We start from the raw sequence: 20,639 nt of genomic DNA, 5'->3' as shown, positions 1-20,639 counted from the left end.
TTTTAAAATCAAAAGTTGTATTTGTTAACATTAGTTAATGCACTGTGAACTAACATAAACAAACAATGAACAACTGTATTTGAACTAACTAATGTTAAAACAAAGATTAACAAAAACAGTAAGAAATGTGTTGCTCATGGTTAGTTAATACATTAATTATACATTAAGTTAGTTAATACATTAACTAATGTTAACAAATGAAACCTTATTGTAAAGTGTTACCGTAATTTTTGGTGAGCCTTGAGCTTTGGTGAGCATAAGAGACCTCTTTAAACATTTTTTTTTTTTTTTTTTTGATTAGCATCATGTCATTGACCCCTAAAACACAATCCTAAATCCGACATCAGTCTGTATGTGCTGAAATGAATCCAGTAAAGACATATACTGACACACCAAAAAGACAATCAATACTGTTCATTTCACACTCCCGCCAAAACCGAACAGCCATTAAATCCATTACCGTCTGAGTAGACCTCAAAAGGATTCAAAAGTGTGAAGTGACAGGTTGCAGTCTCTCATGTCCAAACCCTACTCTGAAGTTCTCAGGAGAACCTAACCAGAGCGTGAAACCGGTCCCTAACCATACCCACATCCCACTTCAATACCAGCAAGTGTTTTACAATACAACATGAACACAATAAGTGCAAAATATAACATTATTTTATGCAAGTAGCCTACATAGTAGTTATTAAAGACATAATATAAAGTGGGATTCATGTTTTACTTTTTTAACTGTTTAACTCTCAGTATCTGATATAACAAGTTCTTTTTTTGAATTCTTCCGCAGTCTTCTGTGAATTTAGACTTTATTAGCGATAATTTGCTGCCTCTCATCCACACCGTCCAATCGCAGGTGTTGTCTGCGAGCGAGGTTGCTCCTAAAATGTGATTCAAAACAAAAGCTTGCCTGCCAACTGTTTCCTGACATGCCGATCTGCTCTATTAAGGCTGATTTATTAGTGACATTACACACACATCTGCTCATGGCCACGCATTCACTCACACTCACGCTATAAGTTGCTCTTCTCTATGCGGTAAATGGCCGCATTTCACCTACCGGATGTACAAACCTCAGCACGCTGTTAGAGACATCACTATCTGCTTGCTTTTCCGCTAAAGGAATTGATGTAGGATAAAGGATAATCCTCTCCAGCCCTCCTTAGGAATATCTCTTATCTGTGCTATAACACAACAGCATTAGGACTATCATGTGGGGATTACTCTTGAAAGGCAGAACTATCTCAGCATTTCAGTCAGACTGATCAAATGCAATCTAAGCCTCTCCATGAAATAGAGATTTTTGGGCGACTTTTTAGAGAGTAACAGTGAACCTGCTGACTTTGTGAGCGCTCAACTTCAAATGAAACATTCATGAGGGTGTTATGTTATGGTCTGATGACTGTAATGAGTAATATCAACAGCTGATTAATTCCTGCGCTACGAGTGCACAGTGTGCCAGACTCATTAGCACACAGCGAGTGCTCTTCAGAACTCAAATAACCTTGAGAATCCATTGATTTCTTCTGACGGCATCTCACCTTTGGTACCGCGGGGATGTTGACGACAACACAAGGAAGATTTTTACCTACTCTGCCTCTTGAGAACATTGAGCTACTGAAGTGGCATTTTAGAGAAGGCTACAGATTTTACAGTTATTGCGTATCTAAAGAGCACAAAGAACACATTGGTTTCAGACGTGAAACGGTCAAATTAAATCACTGGCATTCCGGGATTCATGTTGGTGCATAAGTTTGTCTCAATCAATTTATCCATGTCTGCCAGTAAGTCCTATAAAAAAAGAAGACTTTTTTTCTTTTCTTTTTTTGTCTTTTAAGTTTCAAACAAGGCTCTTAAGTCAATTTATGAACTGACTTTTTAAAGTAAAAACACTTTTGGTCATGGGTCAAGAGAGTGTCCATGATAAATAAGTTTTTAGAAATGTAATCTTTGTATTCATGTTGGTTTCACATGGATTAAAACAATTTATAATTCAATTTAATTAATAAAATGTCATGAGGTGTAACCATAAATTTTTTTAGTTAATAAATATCAAGGCTCTCAAGTGTTAATTTAAAAAAAATCGAATTAATTACATGATGTGGCGATTAATTAATCTAATTAATCGCAAATTAATCACACATAAAATCTGGCTGAGAAATTACCCCCAAAAGATCATTTAAAGTCATTATTGTGTTAAATGAGAGAAGCATCAAATAGACATTACAAAAAGTAGCTTTAGAAAAAAAATATTTGATATGATTCAATATAGAATTTATTACACATAAACTTTTAGGCTTCAACAGCCATAAGGGTGAGTAAATGTTGACAGAATAACATTTTTTGGGTGAACTATACCTTTTTGTTTTAGTTTTTTTATATGGAAATTGATTAAATTATACTTTAAATAATAAACTAAAACTGACAGTAGGTGGCGTGAACACTGAACTAACCTTGCCATAAAAAAATTAATAGACTTATTGATTAATATTATTTCCTGTTTTATGTTTTTCTGCCTGTTTCTGCATGTTAGTTGTACCACATGACTTTGAATTGGTGGACAAAAGTTTTCAAAATATTATTAAGCAGTTTTTTTGTTTTGTTTTTTTTTTACAGAAATTCGTAAACAAATCTAACCTTTAGTAAATTTAAATAACAATTTTCCATCCTATTTGTTAACTCAATTAAAGATATATTAAAATTCACAAAATTGCAATTTCAAAGGTATACTCAATTTAGTTCTGAATGGTGCACAACCCACAGATATGAGCCACTGCCTGGAACCTCCTGGGTTAATGTACAGTTATGTAATAAGTTTTATGGTTTTAAAGGTGAACTAAGTAACTTTTTTTTTACCTTAACTGAACAGCTTCGGAGTCATTGGAATGGTTATATTACTTATTTCGGGTTGAATGGTGGTCGTTTCGCACCCCCCTGGTGCCCGTGAGCGGAAAATACGCACTTGCAACTTTGAGCCGGCGGGCCGCCGGCCGCTGCGTCAGGAAGTCTCGCGTGATATCAGGTCTCGCGATGTAAACAATTGCTTTACGGCCAAAAGAAATCTGCTAAAATGCTGTCATTATTGCGCTCCCTCACGCTGTCCGAACCCGAATGAAGAAGACGTTTTAAAGAACGTCCCATCTGCTTTGATGTCGTTTATCTATAGCCTCTGGTGTCTGAGAATCACCAACGAGTTTTTACGACAGTGTTGTCAAATATCTATTCCGAAGCTGTGGGGGGAGCTCTAGAGAGAAACCTGCGAGCAAAAAGCGAGAATACAGCGAAGAAATCCCGAAACTACTGAGTGCTGCTTTAAGGCTATGTTTAAGCTGTCAGTGTTTGGGATTGACAAACGCATTTACTTCGAAATGTCCCATTCACACAGCAACTTACAGTAGCCTCTCGAATACTGTCTCTTTTCAAATCTTCATTAACCGACAGCAGATTTATATCTGGGTGGAAAACGGAGCATTTGAGTCGCGCATAGAACACAAAACTGACGGGAGACGCTCCGGTGGAGAACAGAGACTGGATCTAAAACCTTCAGTAAGATACTAAAAGCAAAACCACACATGAAAACCAGCAACACAAGGTAGACAGAGCATCTCTCTCGCACTGCATGACGTGACGGATAATAGTTGTCTAGTCCAGTTCTGTTAATAACAGTGCAAGTTTTCAGAGAATGCGGGTGTGAGTCCTGAAAATGTATGTGTGTGAGTTCGGTTATAGAATGAGGTTGTCACTCCTGTAAATAGTTAACTGGTCTGTGTGTGAATGTAAACGTATTAAGGACTCAAATACAGGACTCTGCTGCTGTGTGAACGTGGCCAAAGATGCTTAATGTTTAGAATCCGGGCCAGATTTATTACCTCCTCCATACGCAGAGTGCATCACAAACATGTCGCCGACTACATGAGGTGGTTACAAAACTCTCACCTGTCTTTGCCTGTCTCCTTTTTGAAAACCGTGTCGCAGTAATTCATGCGCTCTTCTGTGGTGACGTAGATGCGAGCCTGTGGGTAGTTTTCCACCGCTTGCCTCAGCATGTTGTACACGATGCCCTTGCCATCCTGCCTCATGTTGCGCAAGGGTCCCCAGACCACATAGACGGTCTCGTTCCCCTGGCCGAAGAAGTGCTGGGGCTTCTGGATTAGCAGAGGAACACTAGTGTGAGACACCACTCTCAGGTCCGTCCTGCGGCCCACGTCCCTCTCAAAGCCCCGGCTGGGTGCGTTGTTCATTCTCCATATGCAGGAGGACTGGTCGATCTCAGTCCCTGCCTCACGCCCCAACATCTGGCCAGAGCTGGACACTATACTGCAAACCTCACAGTGCAGCTTCAACGGCTAAAAGAAAAGAAGAGAAATGGGGTTAATTAGCCTTAGAGGTTCATTTAAATCATGCATCGCAAGCTTTCATAGTCTATTTTACTAAATAATACAAAATAATTATATATCAATTATATATATATATAATCATATATATATACATATATGAAGAGTTTAGATGCAAAAGCCTCTAAGTGCCATCTGAAATTTTCTTCTAGAATAATAGCTTGTATATTTAAGTTCAGTAATTTCACTTAAATGACAATTAATAGGTAATTTTCATTGCCATTTAAGTGAAATTACTGAATTATACGAGCTTGATAAAAATGATCATTCAAATTTCAGATGGCACTTAGAGGCTTTTGCATCTGAACTATTCATATATATAATATATAATTTTGTGAAAACCATGATTCTTTTTCTAAGATTTCACACAGATGATCACGGATCCTCTGCATATTTTTCCTGGTGTTTTCAGAGTCAGTAGAAAGGTCTCTTTAGTGTCCTAAGTTACAGCTGTGACCTTAACTGTCTACAGCCTGTAAACTGCTAGTGTCTTAAGGACTGTTCTAAAGGTGCATGTGCAATAACTGTTTATGGTTCACTGAACAAGCATCAAAAACTTGTTTAAACCCTTTCCAATAAAGATCTGTGAGGCTTATTTGAATTTTACAAAATTATCTTTACAGTATCTTGAAAAAGAGACGTTACTTCTTTTTTTTTTTGCTGAACTTACATAATGCATTAAATTGATCAAAACTTACAGTAAAGTTATTTTTAAACTTACAGTATCTTGAAAAAGAGACGTTACTTTTTTGTTGCTAAGCTTACATATGTGGTTTTTAAATATCCTTTTATATTCGCCCTGACTTAAAGGTGCAGTGTGTGATTTTAAGCAGCATCTAGTGGTGAGGTTACGAATTGCAACCAACAGAAGTTACGGTGGCCGACAGGAAAAGACGTCGTCGTCTGAGACAGCAGAGAGTAGCCAGTTAAGCAATGAGGTTTCTTTACAAAGATAAATTAAGAAATTACGTTTACTTAATTATTCAGTAAAACGATGTTATTGCGAAAATTATTGTTACTTGTTCATGATTGAGTCAGTGTTTTATTCGCTGACTTAAGCTAGCTTCTTTGTACGAAGAACGCGCTCTGTAGTAGTTTGTTCGTTTAGGGCTACTGTAGAAACATGATGGCGCAAAATGGCTATTTCAATGTAAGGGGACCTGCGGTGTATGTACATAAAAACGGCTCATTCTAAGGTAATAAAAACATAACAGTTCATTATGTAAGGTCTTTAAACACCACTGAAAACATAGTTATGTATATGATATTGCATTTCTGTCAACAGATCCTCCTAAATATTACACAATGCACCTTTAAGGTACCAAATACCTGCTCCCCTTAAGCCTCACAGTGCAAACCAAAATATGAACTGTGGCAAAATTCTGACACCCATCACCAAAGACAAATTTGTAGAAAGGCAGAACGCAAATGGAAAAGGGACAGGCTGCATGTCTCTTTCCAAATGTTCAAAGACTCTCTAATGTCTTACCAGAATGCTGCCAAGTCTGCAAAAGATGCTTATTTTTCTAACTTAATTGAATTCAATCACTCTAGGTTCCTTTCATTTGTATGCGGATGACACTAATTTATACACCAATCAAAAGAAACAACCCTGTAGCGATTACATCTCTTCTGCAATGCTCAGAGGAGGTTAAATCATGGCTAGCCCAAAATGTCGGTAATCGGTTCCAGCTTCTATCAACTTCATCTATTGTCTAAAATCAAAGGCTTTCTCACTCCGAAAACTTTGGAGATGGCTGTTTGTTACGTTTCGGCTAGATTAATGCAATTCTTTATATTGCGGTATAATCCAAGTCTCAAAGTGCTCGTCTTCAGCTAGTATGCGACGACAGCGCAGTCCTGAAATGTCTGAAACTTCGCGTTTTTGAAGTTTGCGCAGAAAGAACTGAAGAGTTTTCTATTAAAACGGTGTCGTGTTAGCACAAGTTAAGTTAATAACTAATGATCGTTGCAACGGAAGTGAATCAATCAAACTAACTTTAGCTGGACAATAACTTTATTCTAGAGCTGCTGTAAAGCCAAAACACTTTACTTTAATTTCCTATTATCAATGTAAAGCTGCTTTGGAACAATCTACATTGTTAAAAGCGCTATATAAAATTTTTAAATAAAAATAAAAAGTACAAAACGCTGTGGCCAGACTTCTTCGTAAAGCGTCGTAAATATGATCACATCTCTTCTATTCTCAGATCTCTACACTGGCTCATTCACAGATCTCTAGTTCACCAGAGAATAGATTTTAGATTTCTAGTGACTGTTGTAAATGTGCTATATAAATAGAATTGTTATCATGGACACTCTCTTGACCCATAACCAAATTGAACTTTTTTACTAAAACAATATAAAATTTGGACCATCTGTCTTTTTTAACATTAAAAATGTCTTTACAGTAAGTTTGATCATTTAGATTTTATATATATATATATATATATAAATTATGCATGTTTTGTTAGAAAATAGTTTGACAAACATATCAAAAAGGTCTCATAACAGAAAAATCTATGCCACTATAAGGCTTTAAAAAAAGAATAAAGTACAAAAGGCTTTTTTCAGCAATAATGAGATATACCTTCCCATTGAATTGTTCACCTAAATCTCAGTCTTAGCACTAAATCTATTGAGTGTCTCTGTGGGTACATGACGTTTGAGGTGATGCTGTGTGCTTTCAAGTGCAGCCAAGTGTGGCATTATTGTGAATGTTGCTGCTATATTCGGTTCTTGTTAGTGTCATGCATACCACTGGATGACCATCCATTTTATGGTGGAAAGAACCACAACTTTTTTTTTTTTTTTTTGAGAATCCACTTTTATGGCTCTCATATAGTCAGGTGGTCCATGGTACATTTCTGAATTTTGTGAACAAAAATCTATCTGGAAAAGCACGGAACGATTCCACTGAAGGCAAGTTTGATGAGAAACCATATGCAGTTTATTTACAAAAACGTGAACAAATACAAAAATAAACAAAGACGTGACTTGACGATAAACATGAACAAAATATGAACTTAAACACACCAACAGCAGTAACAGGGAACAAAGCTAGACAAAAGAACAGTGGGGACTAATGACTTAAGACACACCTGAAAGTAATCAACCAATGAACCAATAACAAAACAGAACAGAACAGAGAAACTCATGAACCAAACAACCAATGAGGACATGACACATGAAACAAGGAGGCACATGACAGGATCACATAAGGAACACATGACACAACCAGGAACATGACAATGGGAAAACTTCAAAACAAAAGACATGAAAACATGGACAACATTAAACAAAACCACAACCAATCGTGATACATGATATGATGGAGCGCTGCAGTGACCATCTATGAAGCAGCATACTGGACGAAAATACAGAAAACAGCATGTGAGGGGGAAAAATCTCAATCTGCATGAGATTAAATGAAAATTCACAATTAAAACATTTACATATTCGTACAAATTACATTTTAGATCTGATTTGATTAAAGTGGTACTTAGCCTGAATTGAGAACCACAGTAAAAGATTACATCTGCGTAGTCTGCTTAAATATACTAAAAATGAGAGTATGCAGAGTGTGAAATGCATACAGAAGGTGTGTTCGATGCTGGATGCTGGATTAGCGAGAGTTGACGCTTGCAGTCGGTGAAGAGCTGAAAACGGAGACGTGAAGTCGGACACTTTCTGCATCCCGTAGTGACGCTCGCGCTGTGTTTGCATACTTTACCACAGCTGAAGTGAAATCAATGCAATATTTGTCAAATTCAAAGACTTTTCAGAGACGTTTTCATTCAATACTTTAAGTACTGCTTAATACAGCATGTGTTTGTACAAGAATAAAGTTCAACATAAGCCTATACTATTTAAATACCAATGAAGTGGGATCTATGTTGTTTTATCAGTTTCATTATGATAACATGACACAATATAGCATTGCGACATGAAAAGAGATTTTACTATAATTAAAAAAACATACTTGTAAGCATTAGTGGAACTGAAGGTGTCAGAATAAACACGAAACACGTGATCGTTGTCATGCGGTGGATTCGGCCACTAGTGGAACGGTTGTGTCGTCATTAGAGGACGTGAGTCACTCTTGAGAAGCTGCGCCGGCTGAGTCTGCCGACTGCTCTTGAATCACTCTTGCGATACTTTGATGGCATACGTCACAGTTACATGGTGTCAGCGTCGTCTCAAGTCAGACAAAATTTCTAACCGGCTTGCACCGCTTCAAGTCAGACGCTGATCGGTCTGCGCAGCACTGCAAGTCAAACAAGCCTTTTGACAGGAGCCTTAAACATTTACCCCTTCTAACCAGGAGTGTAATGACTAATCATCAACACCATGGCATTAAATCTATCACCCTGGTCTTTCTATTTATCCACCTAGAATACCAAAGGGATGCTGAGTGCCATGAGATTGCCCTAACAAATTAGAGCATGTTTGCACTGCTTGGCTGATCTGCAAATCTGAGAACAATTTGCTATTGCTCAAGACAGGATAATGGTGGCAGGGGCCGATCAATAGCTTATGGCTGACCAGCAGATCAGTAACAATTAGGAAGTAATTTGAGTTACGCCTCCTTAAATGTAACATTACTCACATTATTCTATTGGGAACAAAGAACTGATAAGACAAACACTGAATCACTGTAAAAAAAAAAAACAAAAAAAACAGCAGTAAGCCTTCAGACACACTTAGTGCTTGGCAAATGATAGACATTTGGCTTCCAAAAATTTAAATGAGATTATGTGTATCATCAGACCAAAGAAATATATGGAAATTAAAGTAAAGAAGATCCACAAGTCGATTTTCTAAAGCCCCTTTCATACAGCGTGTTGATCCCGGAAAATTGGCATAAGATTTCCAGAGTGCCTTCTGTGTGAACACGAACACGTCCCGGAATTGAGTCCGGCATCGATCCCGGGATGGGGACCTCGTAACATTGCGGAGACCAGTCCCAGAACAAAAAAAAAGGTTTTGTGTGAACAAAAGGCAGGATCAATGCCGCAAAGGGCTGTGGCGTGGTGATGACGCTGATGCTGAGATCTTTCACCAGGTTAGTGAAATGGTACGTGATGCACTAATTTATGATCGAATCAGAAAAGAATATGCATAAGACGCTGCAGAGACATTACACATCACATCAATGTCACATGTCTTTACGGAATCTTTACGGGATGTGTGAACGCACTGTATACAGATTCTGGAAAATCACTGGCAGTGTGAATGAACCAAAATCAAACGATCCCTGGACAAATCCCGGGACACATTATTAGTGTATTTTCCGGAATCTCTGTGTGAAAGGGGCTTAATTTGCCTCAAATATAAAATAAATACTTGTATTAAGTATTTAAATAAAGGAGTACAGAATATATTGGCTAAAGCCATACTGCATTGACTAATATAATAATTAAGTAAATTAAAGTAAAAAAAAAAAATACTATATACAGTAGGTATTAGAGCATGACCCCTATTTAGAAAAGCCAGTCATGTTCAAAAACAGTTCAGGTCTGTGGGGTAGAAAGATGACCGGAGCTACCTTGAGTCGTGCCTCATGAGATAGCCAAGGTTTATTGCAGGACTGTCTAAATCACATCAACTAACCACTGGGGTACCTCAGGGTTCAGTGCACAGCCCCCTTCTCTTATCAATATACACAATTTCACTATGCCCAAACAATTTTGTTTTTCTGATCTTTGTTTTGATTCTCACCTTGTGTCTTTTATTTAGAACGTTATTGTCTCTCTTGTCTATGGTGGCTCAGTGGAGAGAACTGTTGCCTCACCGGTTTGAGTCCCAACTGAGACAGCTGTGTGGAGTTTGCATGTTCTCCCTTTATCCATGTGGGTTTCCTCCAGGTGCTCTGGTTTCCCAACAGTCCAAAGACATGCAGGTTAGGATTGGATTGGTTGCTGCATAAGTTTACACTCAGTGCTGGCTTGCATCAGGAAGCATATCACACAACACTGAAGTCTGATTAAACCCACCAGTCTTCATTATTACAGAAAACTGAAGGACAGCTACTGCAGCCGAAATGTTATCTTAAACATTAATAAATAAACATTAATATTCGAGTGTTCCTTACAAAAATAAGCAAGAAGTCAAGAACGTTTTTAACACTCAAGGGTATCATAGCGATTTGCAAAAAAAAATTGAGCACTTCAAATGAACCCAGATTCAAACTAAACTAATAATATGCCCCATGTGTTCCAAGACAGGCTCTCTTGAGCACATCTTGAGCAGCTGCTCCTGGGCCCTGAGCGATGGCCGTTATCGCTGAAGACACGATCGAGTCCTCAAGACCATAGCTGAGGCAATCAGTAAGGGGATCATGAGAGCAGATGCACCAACACTACAGCCAGGATGATTGCATTCATGAAGGAGGGAGAGCAGCCCATGAGGAAAAAACAACCCTGTTGGCTTACTCTACACAGCACGAGACAGGGTGATGACAGTGGACCTGGATAGGCAGCTGAAAATTCCAGCACACATCCCCCAGACCAGGATGATGTCTGGTCTATCAAACAGCTTCTCCTACTGGAGCTAACTGTGCCTTGGGAGGAGAGAATGGAATAGGCGCAGGAGAGAAAGAAGGAGAAGTATGAGGGACTGCTGCATGGAGGCCTGCCGCTGTAATGGGTGGAAAACCAGGTGCATGCCAGTGGAGGTGGGTTGGCGAGGATTTGCAGGTTATTCCCTCAACAAGTCTTTTGGACTGCTGGGAATAACTGGTGCAAACAGGAGAAGAGCCATCAGCAACAGTGGGCATCAAGATGGCTATGGTTGAAAAGAGGTAACGCGTGGGACTGCAAAATGCCACTTGGACACAGACAGAGGTTTGATCAACCTCGGTCAGGTCGCCTGAAGGGTTTGTTGAAAGACCCGAAACACTCAATGACGCCACGAAACAACACTTATGATGTGTTTGTGCATCAGAGGTTGTATGAATAACTGAAAAAACTAAGGGCCCTATAATACACTTGGTGCAATGCAGCGCCAGGCGCGACGCAAGTGTTTTTTGCTAGTTTCAGCTAGTTTCATGTTGTTTAAATAGCAAATGCATTTGCGCCCATGCGCTGGTCTGAAAACGAGGTGTGTTCAGGCGCACTGTTGGCGCGCTGCTATTTTGAGCTAACTGCGCTACTGTATATTTTTTTTATTTTGTTATTTAAAGGGCGCATTAGTAATGTGCGCCTATAGGTGGGTCCACAACACGCGTATACTCTGCTTATTACACACACAGGGACGTGCAGCAGAGCACAAACATTTTTAAATATGATTCAAATGTATGATTCAAATGTAAAAGATTATTATTGTGTACATAAAGATATGGTGGAATCCGGCCTGTCACGTATATGTTCTGCTTGCGCTTTAACCTCGCGCACGAGCAGATCTGTTTCCTCGCTAGAGAAGCGTTCAGTTTTACCGCTTGCAAATTCCGTCATGTAAATAGCGAATCCGCCATGGCGCGAACGCAACTGGCTTTTAAAGGGAATGGGAGATGAGACTCTGATTGGTTTATTGCACGTTACACCCAAAACACACCCATTACTCATTAAGAGAATAGGGAGAACCCTTTTAGACCGTCATTAAACTAGCAAAAGTTTCACAAAGCAATATTTTTTCCATTCTATATTTTAAAATTCAATGTGAATTAAAAATGTGCATCTCAATTCAGTTTAAAACCTTGAATTGAAATTGAATTAAAAAAAACACACACATTCTAAACTTAATCCAAGTTGCCACATTAAATCCTTTTTGGACTCTCTCCAATAGTTACCAGTCAGCCTGCATCAAATTCAAGGGTCTTTTATTCAGTAGCACGCCTGGAACACAACCAGCACAAAATCATTTTGGGGAGATTGAGGAACATTTCAGTGCAGCCATAGACTCTCACTTGTTATTTTAAACCCAGTCTGTCTCTGCTGCTGGACTCACAACTCGCACTGATGTACACATATTAATTGGTTGGTTGGAGCAGGAACACACTGTCACATCATAGTTAGTAGTCATTAAACCGTTCTGGAGCATCTGGACTGTGCCTAGATTTCATTTGCCAATCTGGGCAGAATAACAAGTAATATATGCGCACATGGAAAAACACACAGGAGTGTGATTTGTCATATAACAGATGAATTAATATGCACTGCTATTCAACATCATATTTTCATCTACAATGGGAAGTCTGTGCAGCAATATACAGTATATTAAGCAATAAGTTAGCATGTAAAATAAAAGCTTACTTATTGTGCACCTAATAAAATATTATGCTAAAAATATCAACAGTAAAGGAGATTATGCACATTACACAAGCTTGTTTTGACAGTTACAATAAAACATGTTGATAAGTGAATAGCATAGTTTATGTGTAATGTTTATGCTATCACTTCATTGTTTTGTTTTATGACTAGGCTTCATGCATTAGCACTTTTGATCTAAAGCCTCATGCAGAGTTCAGCACCTCTGGATATGTTAAACCAGACTGAAAACAAGGTCATAACAGAGAGAGAGAGAGAGAGAGAGAGAGAGAGAGAGAGAGAGAGAGAGAGAGAGAGAGAGAGAGAGAGAGAGAGAGAGAGAGAGAGAGAGAGAGAGAGAGAGAGAGAGAGAGAGAGAGAGAGAGAGAGAGAGAGAGAGAGAGAGAGAGATAGAGACACACATCAAATGCAAATAGCAATGACTAAGTAAGTGTGTTACTGTTACAAACTGCTCTGAGACACAAAGGTTGAGATCCAAATGCAGTATTTATTGAACACTGAACAGGGTAATCCAAAGATGTAATCCAAAGTGCAGGCAGGGTCAAACACAGGCAGGCAGTCCATACAAACAAACACAACAAGGCAGGGAACAAGGGCAAAAGAGTAATCCACGGAACAGTCAAGAAATCCAAAAACCAAGAGACATGAAACCAAGGAGAATGCTCAGAATTGCAGTGTAACACTAAACAAGACTTCGCAGATAATGAATGAGGATACCAGGCTTATATGGGGTGAGCTAAACAAGATAATGATACACAGGTGAATGTGATAATGGATGAAGAGTCCGGGCAGTGAGTTATGGGAAATGTAGTTTGTGAGGGAATGACAATAGTCTGATGGTGACCGTTACAGTTACAAAGCAGACTGTAACGCAGTTAGATGTTGTGGGAAGAAGGAGGCGGGAACCGCCAAATGTTCAACACACAATTTAATAATAAAATAAACAAATACAAAATGAAAGTAAAAGACAGCAGCCCCTCACGGACGACTGCTGTCACATATAATAAAACACAAAACACAACACACGTCCAGGCCTGTTCCTCTCTCGATCTTCACTGTCGTCGCTCCTCCTTTATGCTTCCGCTCCTCCGTGAGGGATACGAGAGGTGTCGCTCATTATCAATCATACCACCGGCCTCGCGCCATTCTCTCACGGCCCCAGACCAGAGCTTTTATCATAAAAATAGTCCAGCTGGTTAAAGACATTTGCATATTTGTCCTAGATTTCTCAGTTGGGTAGTTTATTGTAGTTTATTAATATGTAATAAAAGCAGTGTTAATTAATGCACTTAAAATTGACTTTGTTTTTTAGACTGCCACTTTGTTTTGATGCGGTTTAGGGAATATGTTCCTCTTTGCAATTTTTTTAAATCAAAACATTACAGAAATCTTCTTGTGCAGGATTTCATGGGAGATTTAAGTAACAAGATTAAATTAACTAAATCTACCCAATCTGAATCTAATCTACCCAACATTGCTGGAAGACAGAAACAAATGGTTTGCATTGTGGGATCCTCAATTAGGGATGGATACACAAACACATGCATTTTACTAAGAGACTGAATAATGGGCTTTTAAAAATATGCACACGTGTCAAGCCTGGAACCCTATTTGAATCAAATGTATTCATTTACATACTCATTTAATTTTGTTCGGAAGAAATGGCACGTGTTACTGTAATTACTGCAATATTCAACGCACACTGCTTATACAATGCTGACAGACAAATGAGAAAGAGAGAGAAGGGGAGAGAGAGAAATAATTCATTTTCCATTTGGTATTCAAGAGATGGAATACAATACTTCAGACCACTGCAAGCCTTGATAAACTCTTCAAGTTTTTATTTATTTATTATTATAATTTTGTATGTGTGTGGCATTTTAAGCACAGAATTAACGTTGTCTCCCCCACTCAGTACCCTAACTCCAGTAAACATAATAAAACCAAAAACTAGTCCGGATTCACCTGTCAAAACAAACACAGTCTCTGTGACAAGATGCAGAAGAGATGATGCATAAATGACTGGCTACAGGACTGCTGGATAACCTTTATTTCCCATAAGCTCTATTTGCCAAGACTAAAAAGCATAAACAATATTTGCCAAAACTAAAAGGCATAAACAAGTGAAAATAAAGATAAACTATGATGAATGGGCAATTACTAGCTAAGAAAATTACTTTTGTTAATTTACTTCAGTTGGTTTATATGGTGAAGCATCAATTTAGTTTCCACTGCTTGGAAAGGCATATTTATTTTCAAAATGTAATTCCACTTTCCTTTAGAAGGCTTAATACATTTTATATCCATGTTTAATTAGTAAACATCTTGTTTAGAGTAAAAATGTGCATATTTTCTCAGCAATATGCTGACGGAATTGTGTAAAAATGTTAAGCAAATGAATCTTTAATGAGAGAGCTGCTGAAGACAAATGCTTATGTCAATTTGAGATCAAATGTTTGCTTCAGTTAACAAAAGCATATTGATCTTAAGACTGCTTGACTGCTGAATCAGATCTTCATCATTAATTTAAGGGGGTATAATTATTTTATTGAGTTTTACTCTTTTATTTCTGTTTTAACCTTTCTAGGATCTGCCGTTGATTCTAGTAATCTCACATGTTCTTATATCTTACATTAATAGAGTATTATACATACATCCTTGAAGAAAGGGCTTCAAAATAAGCATTAAAGACAATATGAACACGAAATCAAATCTAGAACAGCTTAAAGTCATACTAAGTGATAACGTACAACTATAATAATAAATCTTACGGGATTACATCTAACCCTGAAATTCATCAAGATGCTTCAGAACTATTCTATAAATTATTCATAAAGAAAATTATATATCTATTTGTGCCAAACAGGGGCCTCCATGGGATTCTGTTCTACCACTTCATTATAGGCCAAAAAAGTGATCTTGATATGCATATGTGAAGGTAATATTTTGCACAAAATCTTGGATAAAACGTCCTCTGCCGGCAGAACCCCGTTTTTAAAATTATAGCACAATGTCCTTGGCATGGCTATCAGCCCTAAACATCGCTCATTGTTAAAGGGCAAGTCGCATATTTCTGTCAAAATAAATGTCAGTAGAGGCACATTTATTGTCTCTGATTAGATTAAGTCATGTATAGGAACATAATCCTGTGCTGACAATATACACTAATGACATACTCAATCAAACACCCTGGGTTTCCTGCAAACAAGGACACAAATAGAATAGAAAGGGACAAAAAAGAATAGTTACCAAAAACAGGCTCAACCCAGATAATAGACTAACACTACTTTCCAAATGAAACGCATGATGCAAAGGGAGAATAATCATTGCTGATCCCAAACCACTTCAAAGGGCGCTTTGATATGAATGCTTTCATAGGTTTCAACTGATGGACACCTTGAGAAACTCTCTGCCTGCATCCCTATGCTGTAAATCCCTTTGTATTTCTAATAGAGAAGAAGTTTATACACTTTATTTTTGTCACGATTATGTTTAGTTCTATGGACTCTTATTTTGATATCCTGTTCGGTTTCCTTTAGTTCCTGTTTCCTTGCACTGTTTAGTTTCAGTTTCCTTGGTTTCTGATCGTGTCCCTATGGTTACTTATAATTATCAGCTGGGTCATATTTAGTTCCTACATATATACTGCCTGTTAAATTGAGTCCTCTATTGGTTATTGTCTTATGTAATGTGTTGTGTTACTTCTGTGTTCATCATTAAAGTCTAGTTTGTGCATGTTGCTTATCCTCCCCAAAACGTTACAATTTTAAGGTGTTACGGTAACACTTTATTTTCCAGTGTCCTTTTTTAAGGTGTCCGTGTTACAATGCAATTATACATTTAAGTACTGAGTAATATTAATAATTAACTACATGTACTTACTATAGAGTTAGGGTAGGATTAGGATTTGGTTGAGGTACTTACTATAGGGTTAAGGTTAGGGTGTGGTTTAGGTTAGTTTCATGTAATTAAGCACAATTTATAGTAATTACTAAAGTAACTGCAAGTAAAGTGTGTAACAAAGACACTGTAAAATAAAGTGTTACCTAATTTTATTTTCACAACTGGTGTTACAGTTGCCCTTGACAGATTAAAGGGGTGATGAATTGAGAAATCAAATTTTCCTTGATCTTTTGACATATAAGAGGTCACTATACTATAAAAAATATCCTGTAATTTTCAGAACTCAAAACTTCCTTGTAAGTCCAAAAACAGCTTTTATTGAAAACAACTCATTTCGGATTTTGCCTCAGTGTGACATCATAGTGCAACGAAAGACCGCCTCTGCAGAAGATCAACGCCCACTTCTGCATCATTGCCTCTTAAGCCCTGCCCACTGATTCACGCACGTAGCAGGAGGGGAGTAAATACGAGAGAGAGGTGCAAACACAGGATTACTCCAGCAACAAAATAATAGAGATGCCTCTGAGGATTACAAGTGATTTTGAAGTGCCAAGTCTTTGCCTTTGCCTTCCTTGTAATCCTAACATTAAGAAAGTACGGATGAACTTTATTTTTAATGAAGTTCAATAAAACCAGATCATGTCAGTAAGACTCTGTTCATTTGTTTGCTTTGTTTTACTGCCGATTAAAAAAAAAAAAATTTTTTTATAACTCTAAGTTTGACATAGGCTTTTTAGAGAGACATAAATAAAAGAGGATTCAGTGCTGAGGCCACTGGATCCGACAGTAACTTTAAATTCAAAAGCACATTAATTTTAGACAGCAGAAGCAAAGTACTAAACAATGTTTTATACAAAATGTCTTCTCTGAAAAAGGGTCATCCCTTGTGCAGCTGTCCTCTGTCACAGCCACCCCTGGTCTTCCTTAAGTCCATCATTCAGATGAAATGCACGCAAGAACGTGTGAGAACGATTATTGCGGAGTTACTGACAGCTTACACAGCAACCTGTCTGAAAGCACATGACCTGACAGAGGGCCACAATCTTAACCTTTCTGACCTCATGGGACACCATGAATGATTCATGGGACACACCACACAAATTTTGCTGACACTTGGCCTTATGTTACCTGCGGGTAGGAGAGAGATGTACTGATGTTGGACATTTTTCTAAGAGCTAAAAGCCTTCACTCGCTCCCTACGGCTTTGTGAGACAGATTGAAAAAAAGCGCTCTGAAGTCTGGGTTGCTTTTAGAACAGTGATTGTGTTGTTTGCGTGGCAGATCGGCCATTGTGGACCGGGTCCCTGTTGAGCCGGATCAGTTACTTGTGGTTCATGTGTGTTTCTAAGGGCTAGAAAAGCAAAGTTGCTTGAAATGCAAATTGATATGGTTAGGCTCTGGGCAGCTGTGTAGATGGTTCGGATGTTAGAATAAGTTAATGTTCATTGGCGCTGCTATTGTGGAACTCGTGAAAGAAAGTGAATGATACACCACATTAGCCCAACAGCCCAGAGAAAATAAGACAGCATTTTTTTCATTAAAGCTGAGATGAGGAAAAACAAGAAGAATATGCTGCATCCGCGACTTCACTTTGTCAGGCTACAGCAGGACTGCATGAGCATGCAAACAAACAATATTTGAAAAATTTATTTTTTTGGACGGACTGTGCTTTCTTTCTAAAGACCAAAAAAAGTCAATGTTTTTGTTACTTTTGATAGTAAACAAAGTCTGAGCTTCCATAATCTGTCAATTTTATCATGAAATTCAAACAATGGGCCTCATTCATGAAAGGTGCAAAACAAATTTTGTGTGTAAATCATTCGTAAAGCCGTTCTGACATAAATGTTTTGATTCATGAAAAAGTTTGTTTTTTTTAAAATAGGTATTGGTCCGAAAGAAATTTACACCTGCTCCCTACCACATGTAAATGGTGCGTAAAACATTAGAACATTTTCAGTTTTTCTTTCTGGTGACACTGAATTTTGATATTTCACGAGTTTGTTTGCCCTGTTGTTTTAAATTATTATTATTTTCTTTGGGGAGGGTTTTGTAGCTGAGAGTTGAAAACTGTTCAACTAGTGCTTGGCACTGTCACTTTTCATCCAGCCGTCCAATCACAGTGTAGGAGGGGATGGACAAATACCTCACTGACCAATCATCCTACTCGTATAACAACTGAACAACAATGGAGTTATTATTGCTGGTTACTACATTTTTATATTCAGTAATATTCTTCAAAATGGGATACTAGTGACACATTACTGACTGGAATATTCTGTATCGCCACCAGCTGGCCGTTTTGAGAAGAGCGCCTGGCTTTTTCTTTTTAGCTGGCTGAAAATGCTTTGGCAGACACACGTTAATTGAAAGTTTATTGTTGGGCATTTGGCCAATTAGTCTCTTTAGCATGATGCAATATACTGGAGCCAAACCTGAGAAGTGAGTCCTGAAGATTCCACGGCGTACCTAAACACGTAAATTACGTTTTTGTAATTCATAGATGGGGATTATGCTAATTGCGAATGAGCGTTCACACCCGCCCTATTTACGAATGATTGGAATTCATTAACATACACACATTTAAAAATCAAATCTGATGTTTACGAAGCGCTTGCAAATTCGTAGGAGAGTTTTCGGGGTATAGTCCATTTTACGTGCAAATTACTCCAAATTTACTCCATATTTACGAGAGTTTCATGAATGAGGCCCAATAAACGTTTTGACGTTCTTTAATGTGGCGTGACAGATCGCTGTAGCGCTTCAGTTTAGACGATAGTCTAAGCGGATAGTCCTCTTTAATAGTTATAACACAAAATAACGTGAATGAACATCAGAAGGTATATTGAATGAAACTGTACAACTTGTGTTAATGTATTGTATCCTAGCTAGAAAAAAAGAGTTCTAAATCTAGTGAAAAAAAATCTAAAAAGGAGCATTTTGCTAAATATATGCACTTTATTACATATGTATTACTTCTTAACTTAATCTGTTGTCTTCATTATTTAATGTATGTTTGAATAAATATGTCATAAAAACCCGTTTTTATTGCAGACACCATTTTTTTCAACAATGCTTTGAAGTAGAAACATAATTATTTAATTAAAAAGTTGATGTGAAACTACATACAATTCATATTCCATTTTAATTTGAGTGTTGATTACTAAATTAATTTGATTATTTTTAACGGTTTTCAGCATCACTAGTAATTTTTTTATTACTAATTACTAATTTTTTTTTTATTTTTTTTTTTTAACTAATTTTTGGTGATCATGTTAGCATATTTGTGTGAAATAAACTTCTATCCGCCCGCTACCGTATAGCAGTGAAAACATGGATTGCTTTCAATGGTCAATGGTCAATGGTGGGAAAAGAGTTCAAGTTAAACCAAACCTAAATGATGATGTCCAAAGAGTAAAATCAAAAATCCTAAAGAGTATTAAAGGGACAGTTCGCCCAAAAAGAAAGATTTAGCAACCCCATGAGGGTGAGTAAATTGTGACAATGTTGATATCCCTTTAGAACTATAGGAATTTAAACAATAGCTAAATATCATCTTAAAAATGTGCTCTGCTCCAGTTGACGTCAGAAAGTCCATTTTAACTTAAGCCAAGAAATGTTTAATAAGCCAACAGACAGACATAGTCTGCCAGACACAGTCATGATCAAAGTTTAATGTACAGTAGCAAATAATTAAAAGAGAAATATAAAAAGAAACTATTGGCACATCAAACACGGGGGAAATTGAAATACCTCCTCAAACAGTCTGCTCCAATAAGTATTAAAACAGACACATTTTGCAATTTTTTTTTTTAATTTCACAGCCATTTCATTAAGCTTTGAAATTGTGAAGTGGAAAGGTTTGAAAAATTTAAACGCAGGATGAAATTCAGTTTTTTGCCAATATCCAGAATATGTTATCGCCGAAATATTACAGGAAGTAGAAAGTATAACATTAAATAAAAGTTGGGGGTTGCACGCGTAATATGAAATTCTATCCTAGTGCTAGACAAATACTACAGCAGATGCCTTGATTTCAATGAATAATGATAGGAGTGCTGGAACAAACTTACCCACCCAA

At 37.6% G+C, this 20,639-nt stretch overlaps 1 protein-coding gene across 1 annotated transcript in view; it reads right to left on the bottom strand.

The window, feature by feature from the left end:
- Positions 1-20,639, bottom strand: part of st6galnac3 (ST6 (alpha-N-acetyl-neuraminyl-2,3-beta-galactosyl-1,3)-N-acetylgalactosaminide alpha-2,6-sialyltransferase 3) — a 74,335-nt gene that overhangs the window by 21,663 nt on the left and 32,033 nt on the right. Inside the window, exon 3 of the mRNA XM_082174092.1 lies at positions 3,934-4,343. Within this exon, the coding sequence (XP_082030218.1) occupies positions 3,934-4,343 (410 nt within the window). The remainder of the gene's footprint in view (positions 1-3,933; positions 4,344-20,639) is intronic.

This window comes from Leuciscus leuciscus, assembly GCF_965113295.1.
Source record: "Leuciscus leuciscus genome assembly, chromosome: 6".
NCBI classification, from domain to species: Eukaryota; Metazoa; Chordata; class Actinopteri; order Cypriniformes; family Leuciscidae; genus Leuciscus; species Leuciscus leuciscus.
The sequence above is the reverse complement of the archived record's forward strand: the minus strand, read 5'-3'. Positions and strand labels throughout refer to the sequence as shown.